This window comes from Thalassophryne amazonica, chromosome 17 (genome assembly GCF_902500255.1).
Source record: "Thalassophryne amazonica chromosome 17, fThaAma1.1, whole genome shotgun sequence".
Taxonomy (NCBI): domain Eukaryota; kingdom Metazoa; phylum Chordata; class Actinopteri; order Batrachoidiformes; family Batrachoididae; genus Thalassophryne; species Thalassophryne amazonica.
The window spans coordinates 25031550-25045846 of NC_047119.1; the positions used below are offsets into that span (position 1 = coordinate 25031550).

The 14297-nt window shown below is 39.0% G+C and overlaps 1 protein-coding gene across 1 annotated transcript in view; it reads left to right on the plus strand.

The window, feature by feature from the left end:
* LOC117530070 (astrotactin-2) overlaps nucleotides 1–10441 on the plus strand; it is a 465818-nt gene extending 455377 nt beyond the window's left edge. The window contains exons 6-7 of the mRNA XM_034193006.1: nucleotides 1170–1316; nucleotides 10269–10441. Of these exons, the coding sequence (XP_034048897.1) occupies nucleotides 1170–1316; nucleotides 10269–10441 (320 nt within the window). The remainder of the gene's footprint in view (nucleotides 1–1169; nucleotides 1317–10268) is intronic.
* The last annotated feature ends 3856 nt before the right edge of the window (nucleotides 10442–14297 follow it).

Here is a 14297-nt window from a genome sequence, read left to right on the forward strand (position 1 = left end):
ATCCTGGAAAAATTGTTTATGTTGCATTTTATGTACCTTGTGACCACTACTGTATACACAATAGTGGTCACAAGGACTGTTCGCCCTACCTCGCAACATGTCGTAGGCGATCATCACTATTAATGAGAAGATGATACCGTACGCATGGTGCACTATTAGCTTAAGTAGCTCAAATCAGTTTTGCAGCTAATTTTAATTGCTAATATATAAGCACTAATTAATGTTAGCTTGAATGGTTTAGCAAAATAAAAGAAATGTTTATGTCAATGTGAGCCAACGAGAAACTAGCATTAGCTTGAGTGACTTATCAAATATACCTGACATTTATTTACTAATGGGTTGGGTACATGCTAAGAAGCATTACCATGAATGACTAATCAAATTCCAAAGAACCACTACTATGCCAGCTGTTGGATTAACTGGTGTTAGTCTTAGTGATTGTCAAATTCCCATCAAAATCAATTTGCTAACGTAACATTTGTATGATGCATTGTCTGAACATATACAAAGTCTCTGCGGTAGGTTGTCTATATAATAATGAATAAAACTTTTTAATTTGCCAACTTGGTTTTCAGCTGAATGCTATGTATATTCCAGGACATAATATATCAATGTTTGTTTTGTATTGTTAACCTTATTAACTTAATAATCTCTTAAAGTCAATACCATCGTTACAACTGGTTGTATATAATACACTCCCTTTGGTGTTCTTCAGTCTTCGGGGGCATTGAAACACCATGGCAACGCATGCATTAATTGACCTTCATGACTCTCCCTGTTATCCAAAGGTCAGGGCCAGTTCACAGACATACTCTCTACTTTCAAATTTGCCAAGAGCTTGTCTAATTGAAAGTAAAAAAAAAAAAACATAAAATTTAGCTTGTTTGACCTCTTAGGGTGCTAGTTTTTCCAGTTGCAATCACGAAGAAGTTACAATTAAATAGGTCAAATGTTGCACTAGCACTGTGTTCTTCCTCAAAACAATGCAGAAAGGGGGAAAATAATTTCATTATTCTATTGTTTATATTGTGGTCCCTTTAGAAAAGAGCGCAACTTGTCCTTTTTTTATCGAGGATGTACAAAATAAATCATCCTTCAACTTTGATTACATCAAGTCAAAACAAGACCCCAACTGTTCACCTCTTCATTGTGTCTTCCTCTACCTCTAGGTCACCCACACAGTCCTCTGAATAAGGTCACCCTGACGCTTATCACCATCAGCACATGTGTCATTGCCATTGTCTATGCCACGCAGGATTCCTGCCCCCTCTCTGTCAAGGTTACTCTCCATGTGCCAGAGCACTTTGTCGCAGACGGTAAGTGCAAAATATTCATTCCACATAGGCACGTTACTAACACCACGAGGAAAGGACTTTTAGCTTTTTCTTTACGTGCACATTGTGTTTCTTTTTGCCTTCACATTGAACGTATGTGGGTCTGAAACCTGAATAGAAAATGAATAAAAGATCAGTCACTGGGGGGGGGGGGGGGGGGGAACCTGTTGCTTAACATGATGATTTTTAATGAGGATTTTCAAAAGTTCAGCAACTACAAGAAATCTAATGTGTTGAAAAGAAAAATGAGATCGTATTGTAGAAAACTGAAGGTAGTAATTGTATAGCTCTACAATACATCATGAAGATGCAATTTAATGTTGGGTTTCAAATGTAATATTTGTTTCATTTATCACAGCTGATTGTTCAACTTATTCTGTTTCTCTGGGGAACTTTATATCGAACTGTAGTCAGATACGGCTTTCCTTCAAGTGGAATTCTGCTGGGTTGACCGTGTCTATACAAGAACGACAGAGATTAATTGATTAATCAGTTACTAAATGATTCTGTAGCTATTTTCAGTTAATCATTTTGAGTCCAAGTTATCTGCTTTCTGCTTCTTTTTTTTTTTTTTTTTACACAAGTTTATTTACTCATCTCAACAGTACACCTAACAGGGTATTTGGTTGTGGACAAAACAAAACATCTGAGTACATTATCTTGGGCTTTGAGAAATACTGATCTACATTTCCTACCACTTTCTGATGTTTTATAGCTCAATAATGAGAGTACTCTTTAGCTGCAGCCTCATAAAATGTGGCATGGTTTTAATTTCTGTCTTTTTTATCTCAGTTAGAGGCATCTGCAAGAAAATTTCCATAATCCCCCTCCCCATAGATACATTTTCAGTTTTTGAACTTGTCCTTGTTGTGATTTTTTATTTATTTAGTTAGTGATTTAATAAGAAATACTTCTGAAATAATATTTGCATGCAATGTTGAATATTATTGGTAGAATTTACAGTTCTGATGAACTGGTAAGTTAACAAAATGATTAATTGACTGATCAGAAAATAACTATAAGATTAATTTAAAAAATAATTAATTGATAAATCAAAAAAAGGAAAAGAATAATCAATTACAAAACTCAGTGTTAGTTACAACCATAGTACACACTGATATTGAATAATTTTAAAATAATTTCTGTATTTTGTCTCATTTTGTAGGAACCTGGAATTCTTGGAGATGCATACATGATGTCTCAGTGTTGAATTTATTATGACCTCCAGTACATTTTCAGGATTAACATGTCTAAATTTTAGGTTTTTCAGGAACATCATGTCTCTGCACTGACAGCTTTGGTTTAATACCAAACGTGTAGGAGCAAATTTCAGTAAAATAAAGTCCAGCCATAGTTAAAGGTCTAAATGGAAATGCATGATTGCAGCATGGTAGAACGCTTAAGGCTGACAGCACATCAATTTTATTGAAAGCTTTTAATGTGCACAATGCATATTTAAGATTTGGAAAGTTTAATTTTGTTCACTGAGTATTTTGGCATCATTAAATTTTCCTGATTTAAAATGCTTTTGACAAAATGGCAGAATTCATCTCACTTTTGGATGCTGTGTTGTGTACGAGACAATTGCAAGTTTTGTTTTTTTTTGGAATGACACCATGGTATTATCCTCCCCACAAGATGGGCCAAAATAGAAACTGTGGAAGGAGTTAAGTGAAGTAAAGGGAGCGAAGAGCTCAGGCAATTTAACTAATGATTGCCATATCTCTGAAAGCTGTGCACTCGCATATCAGTCGATCAGGTAATCCTGCCGCTGGGGCCTCATTTCTAGTCCGCCCACACATCATCAATTGTCGTGCACAAGGAATACGCATCAGGAATGGAACAGTGCAGAATGCTTCAAGGTCTACAGTACATTCTGTAGCTGTGTATAAGATTAACACCTTTAAAATATGAAGTAGCCATCAGAAATGACACTTGGGGCCACAGCTTAAAGGCCTATTGTGCACAGTCTAAAGAGTACATCATAAGTGCATTTAGTGTAGCTCACATGCATATACTCGTAATCTGAGTGAAGAGTAAGATGCATAATGCAAAGCAGTTTATTTTTGGCCGCTAATTAATTATGGCATCTTTCATTCATAACATGAATTAAACCAATCAGATTTTGATCTGTCATTTCCTTGTACTTTGAAACTGGAATATTGCTATTTAAGCTATTGACCCAAGTGAGAGGTGTTCTGGCTAAAGATGTAGTGGATCACAAAACCCACAGTTTATGTCGAGTCATAGCTTTTAGTTACAGATCTATGATTTATTTTGTATTAATTTATTTATTTTGATGAGCTAAAAAAAGAGGGGCGAATAAACTGTGCTTTCCATTTTAAAAAAGAACTTCTGTTGTGGGGCCGCTGAAGAGGAGGTACTGCTGGCCCACCACCACCAGAGGGCACCCTGCCTGGAGTGCGGGCTCCAGGCACCAGAGGGCGCTGCCGCCTCACAGGAGCAGCCGGGGTGACAGCTGACACTCATCACCTATGATAGCTGTCACCACTCATCTGATCTGCATCGTATATCAGCAAGACGTCATCTCCACCTCTTTGCCGAGATATCGTTCTACCGAGGAGGTACACGAACTCAGCCGTTGTGTTGGTCTTTCAGACAGTGACTTTGTTGCTTGTGGTTGGTGAGTACTTGCAGCTGGAGACTGTATTGAACCCTTTTGATAAGTACTCACATTTTCCTGACAAGAGGTGGAGGTGGTTTTTTTCACCATCTGTGTTGCTGGGTGCAAACGTACCCACATCTAACTGTTTTTGTTCCTCGCCAGCAGTACCAGATCCGACAAGCGGAGGCAGTGGCCACCTGGGAGTTCGGGACTTGGCGGCTCCAGTATTCCCGGGGTTCGGTGGCGGAGGAAATCGTGTGTTCCGGTTCTGCTTTGGGACAGACGTCTTCTATCTTCGAGCCTGCCCACATGACACCTTTGTGAATTGACTTTATTATTTTCTATTGTAATCTGTCGTGCTTGTTGTGCTTATTTCACAACAGTAAAAGTGCTATTTGACTTCCTCCATTGTCCGTTCATTTGCGCCCCCTGTTGTGGGTCTGTGTTCCACACTTTCACAACAACTTCAAGAACAAGAAAAACAAGGAATTTTTGGGCGTGGTCCTGAATAAAAATAAAGTGTAACCTATTAAAATGATATTTTAAATTAAAATACTGAATTCTTATACGTAATTGCAGTATGAACAGAACTAGTGAACACAAAGTGGACCTTGTCAAGATTATAGAAAGTAATTTAACCCCTTAACGCCTGAATTTATATAGCTGTATATAAAAAAATGTTTTGTGTGTGTTTTTGCCTTTAAGTAGATGGTAAATAATGTTGAGATTATTAATTTCACTTTTGCATTAAAATAAATAGTAATTTGGTAATTTTGGTATGACTTTATGTTATATGTTATAATAATAATAATGGTAGTTGCAATTTGCGACAACAGGCATACTGGTCAGTTTGTTATGTTGCATATTTGAGTCAAATATTGTAAGCATATATGCGACAATAGGCGTTAAGGGGTTAAAAATAAGAAATTACACAAAGTGTTGGGCAGGTGTCGAAACACGGACCCACAACAGGGGGCGCAAATGAACGGACATGGATAAGAAAGGAGTAACAATTTAATGTTGCGAAAGAACACAACGGAATATAAACAAGAATAATGATGCCAATCATACACAGGAGGACTGCGGGCAGGCTTGAAGATAGGAGACCTCGGATGAACGAAGAGCCGGGGCCCACACCGCTTCTACCACCAACGGCCTGAAGAACACCGAAGCCGCCAAGCCCTCTTCAGCGGCCCACACAAACACAAAGTTTCTAATTTCAAATTCTTTTCAAAAGAATAACGTTTACATTGTCTGTTTAAGGTGGACAGACACTGTACGAGGGTGTAAAAGTTCAAAGCGCAGGATTTATGTTCTCACACTATATGGCCCGATGCTCTGATGCAATCGGACTACTCGCATTGTACGTTCAAAAACCACACGTCGGACTTGTGTTTCCGGAAGCAAAATGTAAACAGAAGCATTTTTTATTTTTTTTTCAACTTTATTTACATTTCTTATTTTACAAAAACTATTGATGGGAGACATCAAAGTTTTAACAAAAACATAAATAAATAAATACAAGACTTTAAATGAGTTGAAGAAGAATGGGGAAAAAAGAAACTGCTCTCCCAAAGAGTTGATCACTGTTGATGCTTTCGCCTGTGTTTGCTCATGCACAGTGTGAGAGGTTGTGGTAAATCAGCTCGTACAGCGCCTAACCCTTATGAGGGCCAACTAGAATATCAAACAGGTTTGATTTTCATCCGACCATACGACTGCCGATCAGGAGGCGGTCGTGAGAGGTTAAACGCAGCTCGTTACTCCAGGTACTACACAATGCAGGATGCACAATTAAGCTGAAACTCAGCCGATCCAAAAAATTCTCGCATGAGTGAAAAATCGGCACAGTGTAAGCCCAGCTTAGAGTCTAATAGTAATAATAACTTTACCTACATAGCACTTTCAGGATAAATGTATTAGTCCTTGCAAACAGGCGCTTCAATCAACAAAATTTAAAATCCCCCCCCCCAAAAAAAAGCTCAGTGGACTACCAGTCCTCACTGAGGACTGGAACATCATGAGAAACTCTCACTGATGTGAATGTTCTCAGTCATCAGTGCGCACATTCTGTCCTTAAGTCCTGATATTGCTGTGTCAGTATTTATTTGCTTGGACCCCAACCTGTGTTGAGCCTGCACCATTGGAAAGAGCACAATGCTGCAGAGGCCGTCTGCTTTTAACATACTGTCTTAACTGTTTGTTTTTTTTCCACTTCACAATTTCTTTAATTTCATTCCAACTCTGCAATGAGATTTATGCAGTTATTACTGTAAAACAAATCACCATGGCAATAAATCTGTAGTTCACACTATTATGTAAACTTTACAATTAAACTGCAGATCATTTGCATGTTGAACCACGGAGGGCGGTCTGTACAGTGTAAGAGATCAACTATGATCCCTTACATTACTACTTCTGTGAGTCAGTGGACCTGTACACCAAAGCACCCTGAGGTGAAGCAATGAAGTGCCTCATTCCTACAACAACTCCTCCTCTGTCTCAAACACCCTTATCCCCCCCGCTGCATCAGTCTCCAATTCTAAATATACCCTGTGCTGTATGTAAGTAATGGGCCCAAATTTTGACCCTGTCATGTGGACTTAACTTTGATACAAAGAAACTCATTCATTTAAATTCGTTCTAAACTCTTTGAGATAAGTTATGGCCATGTTCAAAAATATTGAAGCCTAACTGCTGATTTGCATTGCATTTCTCATGAACAAGCCATTATTTTATTTCGCACCATCCAGATGTATCTGTGAGTTGCCTATAGTCTCTTTGACAGGTACTGAAAATTTCATGGAAAAATTCTGCACGGTTCCAGAGATATGCACGAAATTTAACACAAAAATAGCACTTTTTTTCATGAATTTTGTGACCTTGATATTTAGCATTATCATTTAAAGTTGAATGTTAAAGAAATAACCTTGTATTTTGTCAGTTTGTTTGTGCTTCATACTAACACACAGTAATACATTTTTGTAAAGGTAGAAATATAATTTCCTAGAAAAAAACATCATGTTTCTAAAGCAAGGTAAAACTGTCGCAAGCGTAATGCTGAGAATAAGTCCTTGATTTATTTGTGTCAAAACCTTAGCTATATCTCCCACTCTGTTTCAACAGAATAATTATATTACTTGTTTAATAATACCAGGAACTAATGGACAGAATTTCTTTGTTTCAGGCTTCTGCAGACTAAAGAAGATACCTCCAACTGTTGTCGCAGCTGTTACACTAGTATATATGCACTGATAATTTCTAGCAATGACTGAACCGAGACCAATAGAAATAATGAAACTCTGATATATAACCATACCTAAAATGATAACATTTCACAAAAAAGACCACTTTTAAATTTTGATGGTTATGTCACACTTTGGCTTCATTATTTTTGAACTAGGTCTTATTTTTCCACACACGGATGGTCACAAAGGACTGAACACAACAGCCCAGCATGTGCTAGTGCACACAGGTATAAGAAGACATAGATGAAAATACAGGACAGTGGGTTGAAATGCTTTAAATGAGATGAGAAATGATGAATGTGTCAGCAAAAAAGTGGTGAGAATGGAAGAGGAAGAGTGTAAGGTAAAAGTGGAGGGGGATGCATAAAGTAAAAGAAGACTTGAAGGAAAAGAGGCCGATTGGGGAGGAGGTTCAGTACTGGACTGTGTACACAAGGTCGAGCTGACACATCGACCCTGCACAGACGTGGGAGAAAATGAAGTGAAAACTCTCCAAGTCTCCTGAGCTGTGATGTGACTCAGAAGCAGATGCACGAAGTAGATAAAAGGAGGCTTAACCCAGTAGTCTGACAGGCATACAGCTCAACAAACAAACAAATCCAACAAACAAAAACGAGATCTAGACAGACTAGGTTGGAACTGGGGGAGCCGAATGCTGCGTCTACAAGGATGATACCCGCGTGAGCTCGTCTCCATATTCACACTGCGTGCACGCAGCCGAGTGGGCCGGTGATGAGGTCAGGCGTGTGCGTGAGCTGACAACTCAACGGGGTGGAGAACAGATGAGGCATGACAATGTCTGAAACGACGAGAGGAGATGGTTCTGAGCAGAAAGTACCGAGGCAAACGAGCGAGGACGTATCAGATGCCTCTGCAAATATGCCTGGAATCAAGAAGTTCATATAAATGTCAGGTACTTAGAAAAAAAGAGAAGCTACCTCTATTTTCAGATCACCACAACATGCATTAAATATTTTATTTGTTCATTTTCAAAAGAATCGTAACCACCAAAAGTGCAGACTTTCTGAAATCATCCCTGTAGGGATGTCACAAGGTGATGATGAGTCTTCCTGCTTCCAGTGTCACATACGCTGTGCATTGCAAAGTACTTTTTCCTGAGTCCACTGCCATCAATCTGTGATATGCACAGCAAAACTACCACCACTCAGCAATGCTTATACTGCTCAGGAGGGGTTTCTTTACAGGTCTTTGAGAAAGCAGCCCATAATCTAACAGTTGCCTCCTGTCTGTGTGAGCTGAGGCTATTACATTTCTTCTTCTTTTTTTTTTTTCCTCACTTTCTCTGGAAATGAGAGCTGGTGGCAGTTCTGTTGTATAAACTGCAGTCTTGTTAGGCTCAGCTGTGGGAGGCCTGGCCCAGAAGCAGCTTTTAAGGATCCAGATTTATAAAATAGAAAATCCATGTTTATTTAGGCTTTTTAGCATCATGGTGGGTAATGAATCCTAGACCCCCCCCCCACAAGATTAACAACATACTTAACAAGGATTTCATTACTCCTCAGTACAGCATCTGTTTATGTAACTTTTAAATCTGCTTGAGACGAGTGTACTCTGGGGGGGATGTGCTGGTACTGCGTGGCGCTACATCCACCGCACCACAGAACCACCTTTGATCCTTAACTGGCAACCACCCAGACAGACAAGTGCTCCATCTACACTTCTCAACAGAAACCATGTATCTGTTGCAGCTTGATGAAGCGTGGTCATTCCATTGGTCTTTCCCAGGTACTGAGGTCCTCAACACTCAAGCACCTGTGTTCTGAATCATATCAATATAAATTTGCCACATAGCAATGATGTTGTAGCTGATACACCCTCGCCACACAAGTGAGTCTCCTCATCTGATTGTCCTCCAAGTAATTCATCGTTTCACTTAGTCAATCCAGGGTAAACCAGTCGCCAATCATCTACCTGCCACAGCCAGATAGACAAACCGAACCTGGCCGTGCCTTTGGCCTTTTCCAGCTGCTGGGGTTGTCAACGCTGAGCATCTTCGCCCAGTGCGCCATGTCATATGGACAGAATACTGTAGGTGATGTTCCTTCACAATGCAAGTGATGTGCTTCAGCTGGATCTTCGAAAGTAACCGTTCATTTAACACAAATTCTTTCTGGCAGCATGAAAGGATCCTCTTAAGAGACCTTATACCAACACATCTGGTCGTTACCTTGTGTCACTGGCGGGCATTCAAGTTTGACAACCATACAGTTATTAGAATTGTTGTGAATATATTATATATTGATATATTATAGTTGTTAAAGATTTTATGCAGTTTTAATAAATAAAATTGATTATAAATACTTTTAAAATTGAAGAGTGTACACACTCTACATTTTTGTTAAGTTTCCAGCACTTTGAGTGTGCCTGAAACAGTGCTCAGTGCTGTGTATATTTGACAGATTAATCTGTAATGAATATCGTTGCTTGTTGCAGCTTTATCTGCTTCCTAACCTTGGTGTGAAGTACTACTGGAAATTAAGTTTGTTTTTTTTTTTTGCTAATTATTCTTCCACTACTCTGCAAATTTCAGTCACACACACAAAAAATAAATGGTATAAGAGTCTTTGTCCTCATCAGAGAGCTAAAAACAATCTCCACATAGTCCCCTTTGAAACGAAAAGTCAGTGGCATCAATTAAGGATAATCTTGTGCCGTGATCGCAGTTAACGATTGGTCTGGGAGCTGTAAGGTAGAAAGGTAAGTACCATAGCGTTTACTGATTGACTCTTGAAACACTTTTAGCACCTTTATTGCACTTACCCAGGAAATCCTATCAGTACACACATTATAGCTCTTAATTTTCTAATTTCAATTCAGTCAGGTCAAGCTGGGAATTAAAATTACAGTGAAAACAAAAGAATTTGCTCCTTACAATTGATTTAGTAATAAGTCCTGGAATAGAGCTCTAAAAAACGAAATACAGAACAATCAAGCTGTCCTCATTTTTTTCAGGGGTGGTTGGGTGGGGGTGGGGGTGGGGGGTCCTACCTAAATAATTCTGTCTTGTGCTTTTTTCCCTCTCTACTTTTTTCCTCTTAGGAAGTAGTTTTGTGGTGAGCATGGGCAGCTTCCTGGATGTTTCAAATTGGCTAAACCCAGCCAAGCTAACCCTGTACTATCAAACCAACTCATCCACACAGTGGGTCCAAGACTACTGTGGCCAGAGGACCACTGAGCCCTGTGAACAGAATTGTGACCAGGACACAGGTTAGTAGTCTCTGTGTACACACTAGGAATTCTTATTTTCATTTATTTTTGCCGTATGGTTATATTTCCATTGTAAACCAGGGAACTATGTCATTAAAGTATTGATTTTCAACTCTGATAAAGAGAAATTCCATCTTTTATTGTGATAGGGAAAAGTGAGTCAGTTTTGAGGATCTTCCAGTTTCAAATATGGGTTCTAGATTTTTATTTTTATTTTTTCTATGTATATAATTGTTTTAATTGCAAGCTTGAGGCATTTAAACTCCTCTCCATGTATAGTGTAGACACATTCTGAAAGAAATTATTTTTAAAAAGTAGGACTAATGCTGTAAGATGCAATGTGTACAGACAGTGGGGTGAGAATCTGAAATATTTGCTCTGTTGTATTCTTCTTTGTTGTTGGCGGCGGTTGCGTGTTTTGTGTATTAAGCAGCTATGGACTTCTTCCAACTGAGTGTTTGGATTGCTGAAAGGTGACAGAATAGTCAGGGATAATGGTGTACCTTGCAAATTTATTGCACCAGGTTTATTCAAAAGACATCTTTGTTTTGCATATGTAATATCCCATAGACATGTCTGTCACCTGATGGATGGATAGTGGATGCTGGATGCTTGATGATGGATTAGGAGGAGGTGTGGTTGTCAGTGAGAGAGTGCAGACTGATGACCATGTTATTTCGGTTTTACAACCGAAATAACATGGTCATTAGTCTACACAAGACCTGGGTTAAAATCCTGCTCATGCTACATGTCTGTGTCCTTGGACAAGACACCTAATCTGCATTGTCTAAGTCCATCCAGCTGGAAATGGGAACCGGCTTTGGCAAGGGGAAGTAACCTGTACTGGGCTGGTGTTCCCTCCAGGGGGAGTTGTAGTCTCTCATCTGTTTCACACTACGGAATCTCGAGACAAGCATCGGTACCAGTGGGCCTCAGGGCCTATGTAGGACTAGTCTGCACAACTCTGCAGACTAGGATTTTGAAGGAATATAGCTGAAATGGGAACTTTTTTAATCTCTTTCTCACTTTCTCAACATGTGTGCTTTTGCAGTTACGCGTCACTTGAAATGAGCTTGTTTTTTTAGTTTCTTTCAAGGCTGCCACCCCTACTTCTGCTGTCTAAAAACAGCTTCAAAATAACCTTTTCTGTTGTCAATAAATGTTCCACACCTCTAATATAATAGTTATTAACACCCCAAGTTTAAATTGCACATTTGTTCAAAATGTGTCAAGCCAAGCACAAAACCCACTAGAATTTGCACATTTTATAATATACAAGAGGAACACCATGGATGCTGTGGGTCAAGTGCGAAAATGGACACATTAATATCAGATTTACTTTTTTCGTGGAATAATAAAAGCATACAATATCTGTGTCAGTAGATTTAAATGGGATTAATATAAGAAGTACCATAATCTTATGTTTCATATCTGTGTAGTTATTACACCATGTACTCCATCAACTCGTGCAGTTTTTCTGCCTGTTTTTGCTAAATTTAAATCTATACTGGGCGCAATACGAGAGTGTTGCACGGTGATTCTTATCTTCCACTGAGTGCCGTAACTCTCTTTTGTCTTTCTTGCTCAGCTAGATAAAGTGTAAGCTCATTAGAATGGATTACATCTGTAATGTATGTGAAATTTATGTCAACCCCCGGTCAAGGGCATGTTGCGGGCTGATGCATAATGTATTAATGTCCCAGATGCTCGGCTCAATACATGCTGAGATTCCAAACATATAGGTGGCACATGTGCATTTGAGTTTGTTTGCAAAAAAATAAAATATCTATAATGCACCGTGAGATTGCCAGTGATTGTAATTCTGTTTTGAGGAAGTCAGCAAGCTCACTTTAATAGTACAACTCCCTCTCTTGTAGTATTCTGTGTTTATTTCCCTTTTTATTCATTGGTTGTGAGCTTTAGACTAGTGCACCCGAATGTGTTGTATCTCCTCAGGGGAAACACATTCATCCGGCAAAAAACCCGAAGGTGTTCTTCACTATCCTCTACAAAACAGTGTAGCACCCACACGACACTTAGTTGTTTTTCAAGGCCACACACTTTCTTTCAGGATCCTTTATGATGTGTCAACAAGAATGGGAACCAGTTAAATGTTAAGACTTGAAATGCTTAGGGATCAAAAGTTCTGCTTCGCTGCCCTCTGTGCATTGAGTTTCCTGCAGTCATGGTCACACCATGTTGTCAGTGTTTTGCAGTTTGACAGGAGATAGAAAACACCTGGGTTTCCATCATTTTTCAAATGTTCAGACTTCCTCTTTCAACATGGAAGGTTATCTGTAATGTCCAGATGTGGCAGATTACATTTTGGAACGTGGCACCAAACAGGAAGCCATTATAGCATGTTCCTTTTTTAATCTTTTGGCTTGTCCACTTTGTCATTTCCTTTTTGAGTCAATACACTACTCCAGTCCAGTCCAGTACACATGAGCTGGGTATTTCCAGTTTCTCTTGTGTGGAGATGGAGGCAGATCAGCAACCCCTTCATTTGGGGGTTGGCACCAAGAATAGTCTGTGTTGCTGAAAAATGAAGCCACAATGGAAGTGAAAGCAAAACACAAAACATTGCAGGCCACATAGAGACAAACAAACACATTCACATCCGCACGCACACCTACGGACAATTTAAAGTTTCCCGTCCATCTAACGTGCATGTCTTTGGACGAGGGAGGGAACCCACGCAAGCATGGGGAGAACATGCAAACTCCACACAGAAAGACCACAGGTGGGAATCGATCCCATGATCTTCTTGCTGTGAGGCAACAGTGCCAACCACTAAGCCACCATCTCGTTTTGTCTTTTATAGAACCAATATGAAACTCATTATTGATGCAGCACGTTTGCCAGTTACATTTACAGAGGTTGACCAGTTTGTTAATTCTGGTGTTTCAGCACAAAAGCTTTACTACCACTGATATACATATAATACATGCAAGCAACTATTATGGCAGAGTGAGACCCATTAATGTGTTAGTATGATCACAGTTCTCCACTTTTCTAATGCAGTTTTCAGTTTTGTTTTGTTTTTAATTGAAAATTGGCAGCAGAATAAAGGCTACATTAAAACCTTTAACAACCTACACAGGATGTGTGATTTTGAAACACTAACTGTATAAATGTGCTGGTGTACTGACCTAATTGTACAGCATATTGTTGTCACTGAAATATGCAGTCTTTTACAATTTGCTGTGCAGGTCTTCTTTTCCTTTTTTTCATTTTCTTTTCATCTATATACCCCATTGTGCTCCTCAAATAGTATTTCAAAATTCTGAACTATGAGCAGATGTTATTGCGTGCTGCATCCTTTTACACACGCTTTTGCATTTATTCACGTTCCTGAATTGTGTCCCCTGTCGTGCCTGCCAGGTGCTGAATTAAATCACTGACTTGTTAGTTGTGACAACAAAGTGTTCTTGGCTTTATTGTGCCAATCCTTTTTTAATACTGGAGCCAAGGGTTGAATGTGCTGAAGTCTTTTTTCCAGTTTGGATTACCTGGTAGTTTTTGTTGCAGTGGAAAGGTCTTAACAGGCAGTAATGATTGTTTTGTATAAATAATAAATTTTTCAACGGTTGTCTTGTAAGAATTATTGCAAATTAGCATTTATTTATCATATATATTATAAAAAACTGGTTGCAGTTTTTTTTCCATTTTATTTTTGTTAAATTGCCTTATTAAAGTTTTCCATGTATCCGAGGATTGTTTTAAATAACATTATTATTTATTAGCAACTTCTGGGGTGCAAACAAACATGAACGCCCTCACTAACTGCAACTGAGTCATGTTTGTAACATGTTGGTGTGCTGACGTATTGTAGCACAACATTGTGTAACATATTTAATG